Source organism: Macrotis lagotis, chromosome 5 (assembly GCF_037893015.1).
Source record: "Macrotis lagotis isolate mMagLag1 chromosome 5, bilby.v1.9.chrom.fasta, whole genome shotgun sequence".
Lineage (NCBI taxonomy): Eukaryota > Metazoa > Chordata > Mammalia > Peramelemorphia > Peramelidae > Macrotis > Macrotis lagotis.
In genome coordinates this window covers 80,614,224-80,636,122 of record NC_133662.1, presented here as the reverse complement: position 1 = coordinate 80,636,122, position 21,899 = coordinate 80,614,224, and the positions used below count along the sequence as shown (strand labels likewise).

The 21,899-nt window shown below is 36.1% G+C and overlaps 1 protein-coding gene and 1 pseudogene across 1 annotated transcript in view; one reads left to right on the top strand and one right to left on the bottom strand.

Moving 5' to 3' along the window:
* Positions 1–21,838, bottom strand: part of SPACA1 (sperm acrosome associated 1) — a 52,953-nt gene extending 31,115 nt beyond the window's left edge. The window contains exons 1-4 of the mRNA XM_074190213.1: positions 21,551–21,838; positions 21,269–21,355; positions 16,305–16,361; positions 393–494 (exon numbers count right to left, since the gene is read on the bottom strand). Coding sequence (XP_074046314.1) covers positions 393–494; positions 16,305–16,361; positions 21,269–21,355; positions 21,551–21,722 — 418 coding nt within the window. The 5' untranslated portion in view covers positions 21,723–21,838. The remainder of the gene's footprint in view (positions 1–392; positions 495–16,304; positions 16,362–21,268; positions 21,356–21,550) is intronic.
* Positions 1,635–2,273, top strand: LOC141489781 (ras-related protein Rab-25 pseudogene; annotated as a pseudogene).
* Positions 21,839–21,899: the final 61 nt, after the last annotated feature.

Sequence of the window (21,899 nt, the reverse complement as noted above, 5' to 3'; positions counted from 1 at the left end):
AAATGGATAGATAGTGTCATGGAAGCAATGAATATGATCTTTGACAGACTTTGGGAAATAGTGAAAGGGTCTGGCATACTACGATTCATGAGTCACAAAAAGTCAAACACAACACATTGACTGAATTACAATAAAATGGAAAGGGAAAGAAACAGGAGGGAAGGAAGGAAGGAAGGAAGGAAGGAAGGAAGGAAGGAAGGAAGGAAGGAAGGAAGGAAGGAAGGAAGGAAGGAAGGAAGGAAGTCAGGGAGGAACAAAGGAACAAATATAAACTCCCTTTTACTCAACAGCATTTGGATGATACCATTTCACCCCATTTGAAGAACATTTCCATTTTTTTCCTAATATAAATATTTCTACTGAACCTTACTCAAATACTGAGTATTACTTACATCCACAGTCTATTGGTCCTCTGCATTCTTCCACTTTAATGATACATTTTGATTCCTTTCCAGGACATCCACTTGTTAATTTAACTTCTCTAATTCCAATGCCTTTGGTAAAGGGAAAACACAAAAATCACCAATAAATTTTTAGAAATCATTTTAGAGTTTCCTTCTTTTTTTCCTATTTTTTCCCAAGTATAATTCTATGATCTTCTGATGTTCATATTTATTTACAATGTTTATAACTCTTGTTTCAGGTTCACTATGTTGGACTATTCTATAAATATCTTCTTTTGCATTTAGCATTTGGTCATTTGCATTTAGTAAATGACAATTTGTATAGAGAAAAGCACAATATTTCTGGAGATATAATATACTCCTTAAAATTCATGGTCTATCTGTCAAATATATATATATATTCTTTAATGTTTTCCAAGCTATTTGGCTCTCTTAAAACAAATCATAAGCTGAAAAATATTATAATGAAAACTTATTTCACCATTTGGCTTTTTAGCATCAAGAGAAATCTTAATCCTCAAAGTGAATAGTGTTGAAGACAACAAGAAGAGAAGAGAAACACTAAAGATGACATTTAGAGTACTTCATTTAGACCATGGAGGAATGAAAGAAGATCAATACACTTGATGAGAAAGTTTGACAGTAGCATGGCTTCAATTAAATTAATGAAATTATTTCCTAGACAGTATAAACTAATAATGGAATTTATCAAAATGCTTTAAATAAATATGCTATTTATTTTTACCACATTGAGATTAGGTGTATGATTATTTGTAGATGATGGAGAATCAAATGAGCACTAATTTTCTATGAGTTCAAATAGCACCACTTGCTCTGCTTTTGAACACACTGGATTTCTCCATCATACCCTCATTAACTCATGTTCCAGAAAACTATTGGGAAATCTCATTATCCTGCAAGATTGAATTAGCCTTGTATTCACATTTCCTCAGTATTCTTTGCCCTTCTGATTGGACCATCTGACTAGAGGACAGAAGCATAAGCTTGGAAAATCTCCATTTAAAGGAAGCCAAGTGAGTAGTGACTAAGGCTGTGCTCGGTTCTTCTTCTTCGAGGGTTGAGAATGAGAAGAGAGACAGGTCGAGGCTCTGAAAAGCAGAGGATTGAGGGGCTCAGAGCCAATGCCCTGACCCCATTTTCTACCCATTCCTCTCACTCCAACTGCATTTATTCATATACACACACACACACACTCAATGTGGTACCAAGATGGGAAACGGAGCAGAAGATTATAACTTTGTCCTCAAGGTGGTGTTGATAGGGGAATCTGGAGTCGGGAAGACCAACCTGTTGTCAAGATTCACACGAAATGAGTTCAGCCATGATAGTCAGACAACTATTGGGGTAGAATTCTCTACTCGAACTGTGCTGCTAGGAACAGCGGCTGTCAAAGCCCAAATCTGGGACACAGCTGGTCTGGAACGATCCCATGCCATCACTTCAGCGTATTACAGAGGGGCAGTTGGGGCCCTGCTGGTATTTGATCTAACCAAACACCAGACCTATGCTGTGGTGGAACGCTGGCTGAAGGAGCTCTATGACCATGCAGAGGCCACCATTGTTGTCATGCTGGTGGGCAATAAGAGTGACCTGAGTCAAGCCCGAGAGGTGCCCAGGGATGAGGCCCGAATGTTTGCTGAAAATAATGGACTCCTGTTTATTGAAACTTCAGCTCTTGACTTCACTAATGATGAGCTGGCCTTCGAAACTGTCCTCAAAGAGATTTTCACCAAGGTGTCCAAGCACTGGCAGAACAATGCCCGTGCCAATGTAATCACTTTAGGCAGTCCTCAACCTGGGCAAGATCTGGGGTCTGAGCAGAAGAAGACTTGCTGTATCAGCCTTTGAAGTCAGCTGGTAACCTGAGTAGCTCGTTCTGAAGCCTCTCCTATTTGACCTGAATATTTTTATCATTCTCTCCCCATGAGTCTCAGTCCTAAAAGATGACCCCTTCAGTTGGACCCTCATTAAACAGAGGGAGAGGGAGGTACCCAAATGTCTAGAAAACCATTCATAGTTGACTTTGGGGATCTGGGACTCATGACTTTCTTAGAGTGTTAGGGGATTTCTAAAGCCTAATTTCACACCACTTCTTTATTACTCCTCTATGTCCTTTCTCCTCTACACAAGATTAATTAGGTTGAGAAGGTCACCTGGCCCTAAGCACCTTGCTTTCACTCAGGAATCCATGACTCTATTGCCTATTTTTTTGTTCTATATTCCTGAGCTCTTCCACACATCAGTCCACTCCATTGCCTGCCCTTAGATCCCACCAATAAAACTGCTTTTGTAACAAGGGCAAAAAAAAAAAAAAAAAAAAGGAAGCCAAGTATTGTTTTTTCCTTTTTTCCCATCAGTTGGTTTGCCTTTGGACCTCTTTAGATTTCTCCATCTTACCCCTGCATAATTTCTACTCATTTCCAACTCAAACAATACTTTTCAACTTTCTTTTCCATGTTGTCTCCCCCCATTAGAAAGAGAGCTCTTTGAGGACAGAGACTATCTTTTTTTACATATTTTTTATTTATTTTTTGGTTTTTGCAAAGCAATGGGATTAAGTACTTGCCCAAGGTCACACAGCTAGTAAGTATCAAGTAGTCCTCCGGACTCCAGGGCTGGTGCTCTATTCACTGTGCCACCTAGCTGCCCCTGAGACTGTCTCTTTAAAAAATTTATTTGGGGGGCGGCTAGGTGGTGCAGTGGATAGAGCACCGGCCTTGGAGTCAGGAATACCTGGGTTCAAATCTGGTCTCAGACACTTAATAATTACCTAGCTGTGTGGCCTTGGGCAAGCCACTTAATCCCAGTGCCTTGCAAAAACTAAAAAAAAAAAAAATTTATTTTGTACCCTCAATGCTTAACACAGGTTCCAGCACATAGTAGATGCTCAATAAATGTTTATTGAAAATTTACTGACAGAAAAAAATGCTAGCTATTTCAAGGAAATAAGTAATTAATTGAAAGAAAATTAATATTACTTATTTTATAGAACTATCACTGCAAGGTCAAATAAGCAGAATTAATGTATAATTCCACTATTATTTTCATGTAGAAGTCACTGTTCTAGTTGATTTTGACATCATTTCCTGTCAGAATTCCAGTGAATGGCTTGTAAGCCACTTAAAAGAGAAATGATGATTGCTATGAGAAAGCATACGTTTCAATTTTTTGCTACCATGAGAACACTTGAAGCATTTGGGAGATGTTAAAAGCCAAAGCCCAGGAAGAATATAAGAGATGGGTGGATGAGTGAGAATACATTTTCAAGATGAAATAACCTTCCTAGATTTAACAAAAACCTGAAGAATGCTCTTATCTTCTGCTAATTAAGATAGAAATAAATAACAATGGCACAGAAATACTTGAGATAGATTATCTAGGTATTTGGGGTTTTTTTAAGACATAGACCTGATATTGAATAAGATTAAAAGATTTTTTAAAAAGAAAGGAGAATTTGTAAAATGATTGGCTAACTAGGAATTTATATCAGAGGACAGGATTTTACTTTCTGGATTGTGTATTAAGATACAGAGGGCAAATGAGTGATACAGTGGATAGAGTGCATGCCTGGAATCAGGAATACTCATCTTACTGAGTTCAAATTTGGCTTCAGATACTTATTAGTTGCATGACCTTGGACAAGTCACCTAACCCTTTTTTGCCTTTTCTTCATCTGTAAAATGAACTAGAGAAGAAAATGGCAAACCACTCTGGTATCTTTGCCAAGAAAAACCCAAATGGGGTTACAAAGAGTCAAACATAACTGAAAATGAATAAACATCAGCATAAGATACGGAAATAGAGGGAGCTTGGCCAGGGATAGGGTATATCGAATAAGAGCAAATTATAATTCATTTTTTTAGACTGACTGATCTGATTGAGGGCTTTAAGCTTAAAAGGGTGAGGGAAGATGAGTACCTAAATACAACTACAAAGCAATAGAGAGAATCAGGTATGACATAAGAAAAATAACACTTTAAGAGATGCTTGGAACATCACAGTGCACAAGAATAGTGAAGAGGAGCAAAAATAAAAAAAAAAATTTAGCCGCATATATCTATATACAAATGCCAAATTATGAGTAATAAACAAAATGTACTAGGTATTTTAAATCAAAGTAAGTCTGGTGATATCACTAAAACTTGGCTGGATGACATTCATGACTAAAATATAGCAATGATAAAGTGCAGATTTAATACAAGAATTTATTAAGTGCCTTATTCAAAACACTGCTTTGGGTGCTGAAGAGAAAAAAAAAATTAAATATCTACCCTCAAAGATCTTAGGTACTTGGGGTGGGATGTGATATACAATTTACAGTATATAGACAAGTAAATATAAAGCAGATGCAATGTAATTTCAAAAGAGACCAGCTCTAGGGAAATCAATTATCTTCCATCTGCTTCTTTTTCATTATTTGAAAAATGAAAATAATAATAGCACCTACCTCCCAGGTTTATTGTAAGGATAAAATGTGATAATATCTGTAAGTTATTTTGCAAATCTTCAAACCTCATTGTAACAACTGAGGGTATCAGAAAAGACCAAGTATAGTAAGAGGAATTTGAACTGATTTCTAAAGGAAATCAACAATTACAATAGACAAGGAGAAAAGAGGAGGGAGAGCATTCTAGGCATGGTTAATGACACAGAGGCAGGAGATTGTTGTGAAAGGAGTGGGCTGCTCTTTTTATTGGAATGGACATTTGTGAAATTTAATTATATAAAATAACAATAAAATGGGTGGGAGTCAAGGTAGTAGAGAGTTATTAAAAACTAGAGTGAGCATTTTGTATTTTATCCTAGAAGTAATAGAGATACTAGATTTTTAAGTATATGAATGACATGATCCTATCTGTATTTTAGGAATATCAATTTAGTGACTCAGTGTAGGATGTCTTCAAGAAGGAAAGTAAGGAAATCAATTAGAAAACTATTGAAATCATCTACATCAGAGGTGATAATAGTTGCTTAACCCTGTGTAAGTCTCAACTTTTTTCATCAGTAAATGGGGATGATAATAATATCCACTTTCTTGTTTTGGGTAACAAATAATATATTTAAAATTTTTTAAAGCAAATCTTAAAATGCTCCAAAGAGCAGAGTGAATAGAGGACAGAAATAGATACATGAGATAATGTGAAGGTAGATTCAGAAATTATTTGGCAACTGATTTAGCATGGGGGAAGGAGGGAAACAAAGTCAGAGATTGGGAATCTGAATTTGGAATCTGTTATTCTCAGCAGAAACAGGGGAGAAATGGTATTGAGGGGGGAAAATAAAAATTATTTGGTGTTGAGGATTAAATGTCAATGGTATATCCAATAGGGATCACAATTCAGCCCATTGCAGCTGATAAGATCATCAATATATTATTATTAAAGATTTTATTTGAGTTTTACAATTTTACCCTAATCTTACTTCCCTCCCCCCACCCCCCACAGAATGAAATTTATCAGTCTTTACATTGTTTCAATGGTATACATTGATCCAAATTGAATGTGATGAGAGAGAAATCATATCCTTAAGGAAGAAATATAAAGTATAAGAGATAGCAAGATCAGACAATAAGATAGCAGCTTTTTTTCCCCTAAATTTAAGGTAATAGTCCTTGGTCTGTTCAAACACCAGTTGTTTCTCTGAATACAGACGGTATTCTCCATTGCAGACAGCCCCAAATTGTCCCTGATTGTTGCACTGAAGGAATGAGTGACATCAATGTTGATCATTGCTCCTGTGTTGCTGTTAGGGTGTACAGTGTTTTTCTGTTCTGCTCATCTCACTCAGCATTAGTTCATGCAAGTCCCTCCAGGCTTCCCTGAATTCCCATCCTTCCTGGTTTCTAATAGAACAATAGTGTTCCATGACATACATATACCACAGTTTGTTAAGCCATTCCCTAATTGAAAGACATTTAGTTAATTTCCAATTCTTTGCCACCACAAACAGTGCTGCTATGAATATTTTTTGTACATGATGTTTTTTTTCCCTTTTACATCATCTCTTCAGGGTATACCCAGTAGTGGTACTGTTGGATCAAAGGGTATGCACAATTTTGTTGATTTTTGGATGAAAGGTTGGATGAGTTCACAGCTCCACCAACAATGTAATAGTGTCCCAGATTTCCCACAACCTTCCAACAATGATCATTATCCTTTCTGGTAATATTGACCAGTCTGAGAGATGTGAGGTGGTACCTCAGAGAAGCTTTAATTTGCATTTCTCTAATAAGTAGTGATTAAGAGCAATTTTTCGTATGACTAAGGATTGCTTTGATCTCCTCATCTGTAAATTGTCTTTGCATATCCTTTGACCATTTGTCAATAGGGGAATGGCTTTCTTTTTGTTTTTTCATTTTTTGTTTTTAGGTTTTTGCAAGGCAAATGGGGTTAAGTGGCTTGCCCAAGGCCACACGGCTAGGTAATTATTAAGTGTCTGAGGTCAGATTTGAACCCAGGTACTCCTGACTTCAGGGTCAGTGCTTTATCCACTGCACCACCTAGCCGCCCCTAGGGAATAGCTTTCTTTTAAAAAAATATGACTCATTTCTCTGTATATTTTAGAAATGAATCCTTTGTCAGAAACATTAGTTGTAAAGATTGTTTCCCAGTTTACTACATTTCTTTTGATCTTGGTTACAGTGGTTTTTGTCTGTGCAAAAGCTTTTTTTTTAAGGTTTTTGCAAGGCAAATGGGGTTAAATGGCTTGCCCAAGGCCACACAGCTAGGTAATTATTAAGTGTCTGAGGTCAGATTTGAACCCAGGTACTCCTGACTCCAGGGCCAGTGCTTTATCCACTATGCCACCTAGCCGCCCCTACGCAAAAGCTTTTTAATTTAATGTAATCTAAATCACCTAGTTTGTTTTTAGTGATGTTTGTCATCTCTTCCTTAATCATAAACTGCTTCCCTTTCTATAGATCTGACAGGTAAACTAGTCCTTGCTCTTCTAATTTGTTTATAGTATTTTTTTTATGTCTAAATCCTATATCCATTTGGATCTTATATTGGTATATAGGGTGTGAGGTGTTGGTCTAATCTAAGTTTAAGATCATCAATATAGAAGACCTAAAGAGAGTTCCTTAATATATTCCTGTATTTAGTAGACAAGAGATGATGACCTAGCAAAGAAGTCTAAAGGAGTACTATCAGACTAGTAAGAGAAAAACCAACAGGAACCATGGTCATAGAATCTAAGAAAAGAGAAAGTTATCTAGGAGGATAAGGTAGTTGAAGGTATCAAAAGCTAAAATAAAATTTTATGAGTAAAGTAGTATAAGTTCTGAGAAAAGTATTTAGCAGTTAAGAGACAATGGTAAGCTTACAGAGAATAGTTTCTATTGGGTGGTAGGGTCAGAAATTTGCTTTTTTCTATTGAAAAGCTAGTGGAAGATCAGGAATGGAGGGGAATTAACATTTGGTAGAATGAGGGGTGGCATAGGATAACCTCTTAAGAGTATGGTAGGATCAATTTAAGATTTTTTAAGGACAGCACTGATATGTTTGTGTGGTTGGATGAGAACTTGAGTGAGGAATGAAGGAATTAGTTTGGAGAGAGAGAGAGAGAGAGAGAGAGAGAGAGAGAGAGAGACAGACAGACAGACAGAGACAGAGACAGAGACAGAGAATAATCAATGGAACACATTTTTAGTGGAGACAGGAGAGAATTGGTTCAATTGGATAAAGAGACAGAGTCTTGACAAAGAAAAATGTCATCTCTTCATCATCGGTTAGAACAAAGGGAGAGAGAATGGGAGATATTAAAGTATGAGTTATTATAGTAATAACTTAGAACCTATAAAGGATTATTCTCTATTTTCTTAGTAAGGTAGAAGCAAAGTCTTCAGCTCAAAAGGAGAAATCTAGAGGAGAGAAATGAATTTATGGAATGGCCACTGTGTAGTGTATCATAGAGAGTCAATTAGAGAAAGCTAAAATAATTACTGAGAAACTGTTAGAGTCTAATTGCAGTTGGATAACAAATTCAATGTAAACTCTCCAGGTTAGTTCTATGATGTTTTTAGTCTTATAACATATGATTACAAAACTAGGAAACATAAATAATACTTCAGATCCCTGCATCCCCAAAGGTTTTGATAGACTTAAACAAAAGGCCAAATCTAACTAAAAAAAATGCAATTGAATGTGGAGGCTTTAAAAAATCAACTCATTAGTACAAAGGTGGAAGAGGGAAAGATACATGAGTAGAATGAAATACAATAGAACAGAGGGTCATCATGCACTCTAATCTGCAATGTATCTGTAACATAGTTGTGGAGAGTTGCCTGGTACAACAAGATGTCACATAGCTAGTATGTTATCAGAGGTAGGACTTAAACCCAGATCATTCTGACTTCAAGGTATGGACTCTTTGGATCTACTACCTGTCCTAGATAACCTTTCACTGCATAAATGGAAGTATGAAAGTCATAATTCTATTTTATTTGAATTATCTTCATGCAACAACAATGGTATTCTTTCTGATTCTAGATCTTAAATTTCAGGAAGGATGTTGATAAGTTGGAATGAATTCAATGGAGATGAGTCAACAAAAACTAGAGGAAGTGGATCAGTTTAAGAAGTGAGTGCTGAGAAAATGAAGTAGTATGGTCAGAGGACTAAATACCACATACTATCTAAGAATCAGTTGAAGAAACTTGCAATTTTTAGCATGGAGAAAATTCAGTGAACCTATGATAATTATCTCCAAATATCCCTAAAGTGTTATTATGTGGAAGTGGCATTAGGTTTTCTTTATGAATTCAAAGACAGAAAGAGGAACAATGGATAGAAGATTCAGAAAGGTAAATTTCAGTTCCACATAAAGAAAACACTTCCCTAAAAATTACAGTTCTCCAAAAGTGCAATAAGCTATGAAGAGGGGAAATTATTTTTCTCTTACTGGAGGTACTTAGATGTGGGAATGCTAGGTTTATTCTTTGGACATGAGTCGTTATAAATCAACTTTGTGCTTTGTGCTACCTAACAGGGAAGCCTATTATCTATGACAAAGTCTATTAGACCCATCCACTTAATCCAATACATGCATATTTAATGTATGCTCTCATTTGGTTGTGAGAACACCAAAAGGTCCAACTGAATGTCATGTAGTCCACTGGTTTTGAATAATACTTTAGCTTTGCTTTTGTTAAGGAGGGCATGTAGAGAGTAGCTAGGTGGTACAGTAGATAGAGCATTGGCCCTGGAGTCCGGAGGACCTGAGTTCAAATCCAGCCTCAGACAGTTAATAATTGCCTAGCTGTGTGATCTTGGGCAAATCACTTAACCCCATTTCCTTGCAAAACTAAAAGGGGCATGGAGCTAAGAGCATAGCAGAACAATGCCTCTGGTATGGATTTCTTTCATCTGGAGCAAGGATGGAACCCTCACAATGGGTGGTGAATTGAACCTGAATATAAGGCTTCCACCCTATTTTTCCTGAGGACAAATGAGAGTAATCACATTTAAGAAATTATTTATCTGCCATAAAATTCTCAGCCTACATTTTTGAAGGTATATGTTGGCAGATACAACTGATTTCTTGAGATGGTGTTGACCAGTTGATGCCAATGCTTCATGATACATAAACTGAACAAATAGGACTGAAATAAAATCCAACAGACACTGTAGTCCTGAAATGCTCTGGGTTCCACTGTCACTTCCATAGTGATTGATTTCTGTGACTTTCTATATGAAGGTGACTAATGCTGCTGGCTTAAGCAGAAATGAAGAAGCCTTTGCTTCTAGAATATAATTCAGTTCAATAAACATCATCATCTGAAAATAGCATAGATATGGGTAAGATAAAGCACAACAAAAGCCAAGAATCCTCACTGAAAGGTCAAAACTCTGTCATTTACTACCTGCATGATTTTGGGCAAGTCACTTAAACTCCCTGGATCTCAGTTTCCTCAACTGTAAAGTAAAGGAGTTGGACTAGATGACTTCTAGGATCCATGGCAACTCTAGATCTGTGATCTATCATCTATAATTTTAAAGGGGCCTTATGGATCCTTTAGTCCAAACTCCTCACTTTACAAACTATGGAAAATAATAATATCATTGAGGTAGAAATGAAGGAAGCTATATAATTTAATTCTTTAATTTTGAGGTCCAAGAGGTAATATAATTTCTTTAAGGTCTGTGGGAGTGCTACAGCCAAAACCTAAATCTCCTTACTAATAGACTTGTATACTTAGATAAACTCTGTTCAAAAATGTTCAAATTTTTAATCATCAGATATACCAACCCACAATTTTTCCAGATGTTTACTTTAGTGTATTTCTATGCACAAACAAAATTTAAAATCACATCTTTAATTGATCAACAATATAGTTGAGCAACCCTAGAGTAAAGTATTCACCCTGGTGGGACTAGAACCAGTAGCATATTTGAATAGACAAAATAGAATTATGAAATGAGAGATGAAGTGGTCTTTTAAGTCACCTACTCCAGTCCCCCCATTTTAGATTTAAGCAAAGTGAACCTTAGAGTTTATAGTTAACTGTGAGTTGAGGTCATCTACCCAAATTCTCTCATTTTACATTAAGGAAATTGAGGATAGAGGGGCAAATAGGTGATAAACGAAGATTCTCTGAATTAAAATCTAGTCTTAACATGGCACCAAACTACCTCATATATTGTGCTACTTGATTCTATCTCCACATCACATTATATATGCATATATATTTATATTTATAAATATATGTCAGAGATAGGACTTAAACCCATATCATCCTGACTTCAGGGTACAGACCCTTTGCATCTATTACCTCTCCTAGATAACCTTTCACTGCATAAATGGAAGTATGAAAGTCATAATTTTATTTTATTTGACCTCTCTTCATGCAACAACAGTAGTATCCTTTCTGATTCTAGATCTGAAATTTCAGGAAAGATGTTGATATATTCATATATATAATATATATATATATATATATACACGCATATATAGTTATATATTCACTCACTTTATTCATAGGGTCAACAATCTAGTTCAGGATTTCTCACCTCTCTCCAGGACCATTATAATAGTCTTGCAATTGACCTCTCTTTTGACTGTCTCTTTTTTCCTACCATCTTAACTTCCATATAGCCACCAAATTGGTATTCTAAAAGCACATGTCTAACTATTCCTCTCTCCTACTCAAGATTCCCTTTTGTTTCTAAGGTAAAATGTAAACTCCCTTGCCTGAAACTTAAAATCCTTTTCTTTTATTTTCTTTTATTTCTTTTAGGTTTTTGCAAGGTAAATGGGGTTAAGTGGCTTGCCCAAGGCCACACAGCTAGGTAATTATTAAGTGTCTGAGACCAGATTTGAACCCAGGTACTCCTGACTCCAGGGCCAGTGCTTTATCCACTGCACCACCTAGCCACCCCTCCACTGCACCACCTAGCCACCCCAATAAATTAAAATCCTTTTAAATCTGACTCCAACCTATTCTCAATTTCACATTACTATCCTTTATTTACCCTACATTATATTCTAGCCATACTACTCAATATTACATCTCTATCCTATATGCCTTTGCATAGCCTATTCTCCCTATGCCTCAAATGTTCTCCTTTTCACCTCTGTCTTATAGAATCCTTATCTTCTTTCAAATAACAGTTCAGGCATAATCTCATTCATGCAACTTTTTCTGATCTATCCAGTTATTAGTCCTTAACCAAGTAGAATTTATATTCATTTCATTTCTATCTTGTACATATTTATCTAAGTACATGTTTTTTCCCCCGGTAGAATATAAACTTGAGGTCAGGAGCTGATTCAATTTTGTATTTTTGGCCCCAGAGAACCTAAAGCCTGTCATATAGTAAGTGCTCAATGAACATTTAATTAAGCATTTAATTTAAGCATTTATTGAGTGCCTTCCATTTGTAAGGTACTAACCATGCTAAATGCTGGAGGGATGGTATCAAGATGGGAAATCTATGGTTCCTGTACTCAAGGAACTTTTAATATCAGAAGAGAAATAAGTTAAATCTGAAAATAATTACTATCCTAATGATATAATGGAGAAAATATCATTGCCATAAGAAATACAAATAAAAGTCCATAAAAGAAATGAAAAGGGGAGATCACTTCCATTTGGAAGTTATTAAGATAGCTTATTAAGGTAGAGGAAATATCTATGTCCTCCCCCACCTTATAGAAACTAGATGACCCTTAATTGAATAAGAATGCTGGCTATGAGTCAGGAAAATCTGAGTTCAAATCTAATCTCAGACACTTAAGACCTGTGTGACCCTGAGGAAATCACTGAACCTTTGCCTCAGTTTTTACATCTTTGGATACTAATAGCAACTACTTTTCAGGGTTGTTTTAAAGATAAAAATGAGACTTTGTGCATCTTAAAAACACTATACAAATGTTGTTGTTATTTCTGCTTGTTATTTGTTGTTATTTCTGCTTTAGCATAGTTAAACTTGGATTGGGTTTGGAACAGGCCCAGAATGGGAACAGAGATGAATTGACTTTTAAAATGGGTTAACACTTGCTGACCACTGAAAAATGCTGGAGGATGCATAATCTTAATGGAGTCTATAAAGTTCATTGTCAAAAAGTTGAGGGATAAGGAAGAAAAATAGTTTTCTAAATACCAATCCTTTGGGTTTATAGCATACTAATCTTTCCTTGGTACATCTGCATCCCTCTTCCAGCCTATACTATATGTATAAGAACAGGGATTCCAACCCCATTCCATCAGAAGGATCTTTTCCAAGTTTTGAAAGAGCCCAAAGATGTACAAATAATTTGTGAGTATCACTTAGAATATTGGAAAAAAGACATAATTTATATAAATAGTTAACCTTTTGTCTAGGACAGAGATTCCTAACCTGGAAATCTGCAAACTCACTTTGGAAAATATTTTAATAGCCATTTCAATATATTTGGTTTCTTTTATAATCCTATTAGTTCAGACAATGAAAAAATGAGTCTATGAACATAAAAAAGCAAAGAAGTCCCAGTCTTAGAAACTATAAATATGGACACTAGACTTCATGGAATGTTGAAAGATAGTTGGAGTATCCAATGATCAAAAGGCATCATATTATACTTGAAATGTCCAGGAAGGTAGCCTTCTACCCATTCTTCTATATAAAAACCAAAATATAGATACTCTGAAGGTCCAGTGTTTTGGGGGGGGGTTAAATATTGGCACGTCATAACTAATCCAGTGATCAGAGGTTTTGGGGTATAAGTGTGAGTCCTGGAGTGTGATCTAATTCAGCATTCCACAGTAATGATCTTATCAGAACATATCACTCATTTTTGTGGCCAGTACCAGAGACCCAGGTCACTGGATGAATCTTTGGTGCATATTGGTGTCAAGAAGTCCCAAAGGTCAAGATTCTGGAAGCCAGTGAAGAAGAATTCCAGCAAGGGTTAAAGTTGCAGAAACCAAATTAGTCACAGTTTATAAAAGTTTTAAAGCTAGAAAGGAGCTGGAAAAGCCATTCCTTATATTTTGTAGATAAGGAAAATGAGACCCAGAGACATAAACTTGTTCAAGGTTATGTAAGTTGTAAATAGTAGAGATGGGCTCTGAACCCAGGATGTATGATTACAATTACATCTTCCTGTGTTCAAATCCAGTCTTAGACATCACTAGTTGTATCACTCTGGACAAGTCATTTGATTCATTTTTTTTCCATCTACAAAATGAATTGTAGAAAGAGATAGCAAACTACTCCAGTATTTTTGCCAAGAAAACCCCAAAGTGGATCACATAGAATTGACCATGACTGAAACAAAGGAACATCATGAGGATGGTGATTTGGAGAAAAGAATTCTATGAGACTCACAAAGTCATATATTTAGAACTTGAAACGATAGTAAGAAATCATCTATTACACACACCCCTCACTTAAGAGAGTAAAAAAAAATGAGGTACAGAGATGATGTGACTTTTCATAAAGTCACAAAGTCAGGAATTGAACATGGAACCTCTGACTTTAAATCCATTGCTATTTTCCATTAAGCTACCATTGTTGCTTTCAAATATTTAAAGACTGAGAGTAGGTAAATGACAGCACCAGGGCAAGTCCTGTCTAAGAACTAGAGCTTCCAAAGAAATGGAATGGAGCAGGATACCCCACAAACAACGTGTAAGCTGAAAAATGGATGAGTGACTGGCATTTCATTAGACATCATTGTAGGCAGGGATTCCAGACCAGAGGACTAGGTTGCACTAAGTTATTTCTGAATGCCTTTTCATGGATAAAAGTTTATGGTTCCATGAACAAAAGATTAGAATGAAGGAATTTAGTCCAGGGGAAGAATAATTTCAGGAGAGCCAATATGGGTTCATGATAGTCAACGTCTGAGACAGGAAAACCTAGTTTCAAGTCCTGGTCTTTGACACCTGGTCGGTGAGCCACTAATCTCTGAGTATTCCAACTAATTGTTTAAAACTCAAAGTACTAAAGTCAATCTGCATTATTATACAAAGTTTCCTGTCCAGGAGTTCTATCGACCAATGAAATTACAGATTTGATCCAAAAATGTGTAGTACATAATTTGAGAGGCTTTTATATTTCTTAGAGATAACATGTAACTTATCAAATGAATTATCAAGTGACAGGCACCAAACATATAATGATAGTGCCAGTAATCAGAAATCCTTCTCCACCTGCTGTGAATATCTCAGGAAGGCATCAAGAAACAAATATAAATTATAACTAGAGATTCACAGTTTTACTTATAAGGGATGACCCTTCCTTTGTGATTCCTATCTAGTGAGGGTAAAGAGACTGGGACTCAGAAAATCTTTGATTAAAAAATCTAAAAGTCTGAATAGCTAACTATATACACTGAAAGGAAGATGTCATTTGTTATAATTGCCTTTTACTGAGCCGAGGAACTCTGATGACCTTAAATATGGGATTTAGAATTCCACCTTGATACTTGGTCAACAGAAATTCTCCATCATTTCTTATGGCTTTGCTCAGTATTTCCCCTCCCCCTTTTCTATCTCCCAACAGCTTTTTTCCATATCCTTTATCTCCTGCCAAATCCAGAGCAATTAACCTGCTCTCAGGGAGGGCAGATTTTATTCAGAATACAGTTAATTTTATTTGTGAATATACTGTGCTTTCTGAGCACTGTGGAGCATACCATCTGAGGCCTTATTCCTACTCCCCAAGTCAGAGAATTTATCTCTATAGTAAGCTATTCAAAAAGAGAACAAATATGCAGAGGCAGAGACCTGAAACATTATCTCTCCTCCTACAATCTTTAAACTCTTTTCTCCAATATATGATAGATACATGGTTACAGTTCGCAGAAATGAAAGAAGGAGAGACTGTTTTTAGACCAGTGTATCAAGGGAAGGGGATCAATTTGTCAGTGGGGGATTGATCTACATTGGGAGATTTTTTTTTTATTTTGTTAACTTTTTCCTGATGTTCACAAATGAAAAAATTGTTACAGCTCCTGTGTCAATTAATAAAGGAAGCTGCATTAAAATTAAACTTTTTTTTTTGCAAGGCAATGGGGTTAAGTGACTTGCCCAAGGCCACACAGTTAGGTAATTATTAAGTGTCTAAGGCCGGATTTGAACTCAAGTACTCCTGACTCCACCTAGTCACCCCAAAACTTTAAAAAGAAGATTTTCCCCAAACTATTAAGGACAATCTGTTCAATTCTTTTTTGTTAATTATCTAGTCACCCCAAAAACTTTAAAAAATATTTTCCCCAAACTATTAAGGACAATCAGTTCTCTTTTTGTTAATTATAACTGTTGGAAATTGAAATTAATGAAAGGTGAATAAAAGTGACTTGCAAATGCCAAATTGCTACAGTTAGCATTCCCCCCACCCCACACACTATCCCTTAAAAAAGTGACAGTGCATTGTCATTGGCTTTGCTACTTACCACATGTAACGGTGCATACTCCAAATTCCATATCCTTGCCTTCTGTGTTATTTATACCTAAACATAAAGCATGAAAGCACATTTTACAATGAAATTTGTTCCATGTGGAGGCCTACTAGTCAAGGAAAGTAAAAAGGCTTATCATATTATTTGGTACATATATTTCTTGTATGTAGTATAGGAATAAATAGCAAAAGTAGGTTTTCTGTTGCTAATTATGAAAAACTGATTTAAAGTTGATTTAAAGAAATCAATTTTTCTTATTGTACTGTAAGAAATGACTAGCAGAATGGTTTCAGAAAGACCTGTGAAAACTTAAATGAAATGATACAAAATGAAGTGAGTAATTCCAAAGGACCCATGATGAAAAATGCTATCTACTCCAGAGAGCAAATAGATGAACTCTGAATGCTGAGTTTTTTCCATTTTCTTTGTTTCTTGCTTCTACTAATTTTTGCAACATGGTTAATAAGGAAATATGTTTTATATGATTTCAAATGTAAAATTGCTATCATATTGCTTGCCTTCTCAATGGGTAGGTGGAAAGTGAGAGGAAGGGAGAGAATTTGGAACTTGATTTTTTAAAAATGAATGTTAAAAACAAATAATTTTTTAGAAAGAAATCAGAGCAGCTAGGTGATACAATAGATAGAGCACTGGCCTTAGTCAGGAGTACCTGACTTCAAATTTGGCCTCAGACTTTAATGATTGTCTAGCTCTGTGACATAACCCCACTGCCTTAAATAAATAAAAAAAAAAAAGAAAGAAATCAAGTATTCAAGGAAATAAGCTAAAAGCAGGGTTACTATTCAAAAATTTTTTGAAAAGTTATATTCGTTTTTTTTTTTTACCAACTGATCATGTTAAACTAATGCTAGGTATGATCTAGTGATCAGGGGGGAAAATCTGTCTGCTTAAAGGACTAGGCTCTGCAGTCTATTTTCCAACTAACTAATAAATATATAGACAAACTTCATTCATTGGATTTATTAAAATTGTATAAGCAATACATCAATTCTATTCATTTTTCTAAATCTCCATATTTATTTCCTAAAGTTGATCTTTATATTGGATAGAAAACTTGCCTCTGTGTTGCATGCAAACATTTGCGAAAGAACAGGTATTTTCCTTTAAATCCTAAAATCATATATTTAGAGTAGAAGGTCAACAATTACAATTCCTTCATTTTTCAAATAAGAACTCTGAATCCCACAAAGGTTGGCTTCCTAAGGTCATTCCAGGAAGTGGCCAGGATTCAAACCCAGGTCCTCTAACTCCCAATCTCTCACTCTTCCATTTTACCATACTGACTCTGTAAGTCTCAAATTTTCCAGTGCTTCTTCAGTTGGGGGTTGAAGTTCAAGGAAAAAAGGCTAAGATATAAACAAATTTGAATTTCTCTTTCAAACTGGAAATTAAATCTCAACTATTAAAATTTTTTTAAGTTTCATGTGTATATATATACATATGTGTATTGTATGTTGTATATATGTTGTACATGTTATATATTTATTTTACCAACCTATTATCATCCACTCTCATATTACATTTATCCAAGACAAAAACAATCATGCTCTATTAGCCAAAACCTATCAAACCATACAAGTTTTTCTCTATGTTCTGATTAATCTAATGTCTTAATATCTTAGGAAAGACAAGTTTCATGTGTAATTTTTGCTTAGACTGACAGTAACTAGAACCAAGGTACTTTGCACATAATATAAACTCTGAAAATATTTGTAATGGATTTGTTATAATAAATTTCAAATAAAAGCATATGAAGGATCCTAGATTTAGGATCAGAAGGAATGATATAAAGGTGATCTAGCATATTTATTTTCCAAACATGGAAACTGATACCTAAGAAAGCTGAAGTGTGTTTCCCAAGATCACAAAGGTAAAATGGAGCAAATTTGGGATCTGACTCCAAGTATCTTTGATTCTAAATCTAGTACTTTCCCCCCACTACAAGAATATATTTCCATGACTGAAGTAATGGTGTTTATGGCCATTATGGCCAGGGCATCTGGAATCAGGAAGGCTCATCTTCCTGAGTTCAAATCTGGCCTCATTCACTTAATAGCTGCTTTATCTTGGGCAGGTCACAATCTTCTTTGATTCAGTTTGTTCATTTGTAAAATGAGCTGGAGAAGGAAATGACATGCCTCTCCAGCAGCTCTGCTAAGAAAACCCCAAATGGGATCACAAATAGGACCCAAATGAGGCCCAGAAAGGTAAAATCAGGTTCATAACATCACATGGGTAAAAGGGAGACCAAATTGGGATTTAAATTCAAGTCTTTTTGATTCTAAATCTTGTACCTTTCCCACTACAGGAATCTCTTTTCATTACTGAGATAATGGGGTATTGTACACTGCTGTAGTAAGAAACAAATTAAAACTCAACTTCTGTACACATTAAAGAAAGATAAGGTCTTGGATAAGTAAGTTATGGTTCCTTTATGTACCTTTTTCACAAAAAAAAATCCTAAATCAATCAACAAATACTTATGGAATAGTCACCATTTCTTCATTATAATACAATTGTTGATCATGTGACTACATCAAGTCTACCACTCCATCTTGTTACCAGGAATAAAGTGTGTGGAATTTTCCAGTATGGATTCAAGGAGAATCTAACTCCCAGAAATATTTTTAAAGGATGAGATTTGAATTAGTAGGAACATTTTCATTCCCAAAATTACTGTTCCAACATCCAACATGATCTTTTTTTCTTAACTTTAAGTAGCAAGGCTATAAGAAATTGATGACCATGACTCACTTTAAAGGGCATTTGCAGATATTTGTTACTTGCAATATTTTCAGAAACAACTAAGTCAATATTTTAAAGCAAGAAAGCTCAGTAAAGTAAAATTTGTGACCCTTTTATCTGTACCAGAACGCTTGGCTTATTTTATATCAGATAAATAAAATGATGTATTTCATGGGGAAAATCTTTATACACAAATCTTTCACATCATAAGATAAAAGAAAATGCTTTTTAAAGAAATAGCAAGTTCTAGTCAAAGAAATGCTAGGATTCTCAAATGGAAGACCATCTAGCCTTGGATCTGAAATGTCATCAATTCATACACAATTCATTATACATCAGCTTCAAAACAAGTTGTCTAAACAAGGAATGTATATTTTTATGTCTCTGAGATATTCATTAAAACCTGCTTTAACCATTAAAACCTTGATCAGTTTAATATTAAAATATATGATGATGGGGGTTTCAAAACCAGTTTGTAGTGGTCAAATCATAACATAATATACATATATATGTATGTATGTATGTATTGAAATGGTTATTCTTGCCCAAGTTTAGAATCATTGAATTGCCTTGTTTTTCACATTTCCACAATCAAGTTTCTTTCTACTATCCCATGATGTCATGCTATATAGGCAGCTACAAACTTTAATCCTGTATTAACCCCAGGCAGTCAATTGTTTTCTGCCCTGAAGATCACTATGTCATCAAAGAAATGGAAAAAGGTTATTAAACAATCAACTTCCTTAAGATGGATGGATGGATAGATACATAGATATAAAGAGACTGAAAGGCATGATCCCTCCTGACTAGGAGATAATCTCATGACCAGTCCTGGGAATAATATAACTCAGTTATAGGAAGCTTAAAAGAATCAAAACCTGCATCTCAGCTTTTGTTTGCAAGCATGTGAGCAACTAATCAATCAATCTAAATAATTACTTCTCAAAGTTTCCTATTTAATGAGTCAGTAGAATGCAGCAAATTTATGTTCCAGGCAGGTACAATAACAATGGATCCTTTGAATTTATTTGATCAGTCATAAGTTAAGTCCCTTGTCTAGTGTTATCTCTCAGATGAGAAGTGACCTGGAAGAGTTATATACCTTACTGGAAACATTAAACTGATACATATATGTGTAAGGATATTAATGCAGTGTCCTAAAAGTCTTGGGACAGTTTTATGCTTTAATAGTGTAAAATTTAAAATTTTTCAGAACAACAGATATATAAACACATTTCAGACATATAGATATGAATATACATACAAATATACTTATATTTGTATATATATATATATATATATATACTATTGATACATATATTTATACTTGAATCTATATTACATATCTGCTATTCCAAAATTTGTAATGCAATTTTGAGCTATTAAACCATAAAATTTCACTAAGACTTTAGGGACACTGTTTTTATTCATTTATGAATGAATGAATAAAAACACTATATCTTTACATATCTTTACATATATTTTATATAAAAACACACTTATTACAATGAAATCCTAATGTTACTCAGTGATTTTAAATTCACATTTCTCTGTATTCTTTTTGGGGTTTTTAGGTTTTTGCAAGGCAAATGGGGTTAAGTGGCTTGTCCAAGGCCACACAGCTAGGTAATTATTAAGTGTCTGAGGCCAGATTTGAACTCAGGTACTCCTGACTCCAGGGCCGGTGCTTTATCCACTGCACCACCTAGCCGCCCCTATTTCTTAGTATTCTAAAAAAAAATTTAGGGTGGGGAGGTGGAAAGGCAATGTTCTGGTGAACACTAACGAAATCCTTAAAAGTTGAAACTAAGAAAAAGTAATACACAGAGGGGCTGAGGAAGTTAACTAAAAATTTTCTTTGGTAATCACCCTCAAAACAAAACAAACAAGCAGAAAAAGAGAGTTGTTGAGTGCATTGGGGAAGACACAGAGAAGCTTCCTAGTAGGAACCTAAGTGTTTCTGTCACACATTCTACTTAGAAAAGACCATGTCGCCATTCGTGATTATGCTGGTTTTTTCCTCCCCTTTTCGCCGTAAGGCAGAGAGACTACTGGTTCTTGCGCTTTCTCTCTGGCACTTGGGACCAGCGCGCTTGTAAGCTCCCATGCAGACGGCCGCCGTTCCAGGGCCCCTGGCCGGACACAGCCCATATAGATACACTTAGCACGTCCCAAAGCACCTATACGCTCACCTGTTTTTAGGGGGCTGCTAGTGGAGCTAGTGGAGGAGTGACGGCTGACAGGCAATTTGTCCAGAAAATTATCTCCCGGGTAGAGGCCTGCAGAGGGAAGGTAACTCGCACTCCCCCCCAGGGCCTGTCATCAGGCTGCCCCCGCCCCGGCCCACTCCCCGACCTCCCCCCGACTCCCGAACTAGACCAAAGCACGTGAAGTTTAATTAGGGGGATCCAGCCCGGCTCTGAGCACTTTCCCTCCTCTCTCTCCAACCTTCGCCGTAGTCCCTGGCCTTCTACCTTCTCCATTCCCGCCCTCGCCTAAGCCCAGCGGCAACTTGTCGAGGTCCTTGAAAACGACTGAGACGTTGGTCTTGGGCGGAGTCCTGGCCTTATTTTCCTCCACCAGCAGCAGAAGCAATGTCCCTATCAGGAATTCCCGCTGCGCTGTGAAGCTGGATCCAGAGCCCATGGACCCTAAAGCCTCTTTCTCCAGCTCAGCCTTAACTAGAGGCAGAACGCACAGAACCCTGCGACACTGCCCTGGCCCTGCAGGCCCCTGTCCCCGGGCAACCACTGAGGCGTCACTTGGACCGTCACTGTTCTCGGGTTTTGCCGCATTCTGGGGAGGGCTGGTAAAGTTCCACGG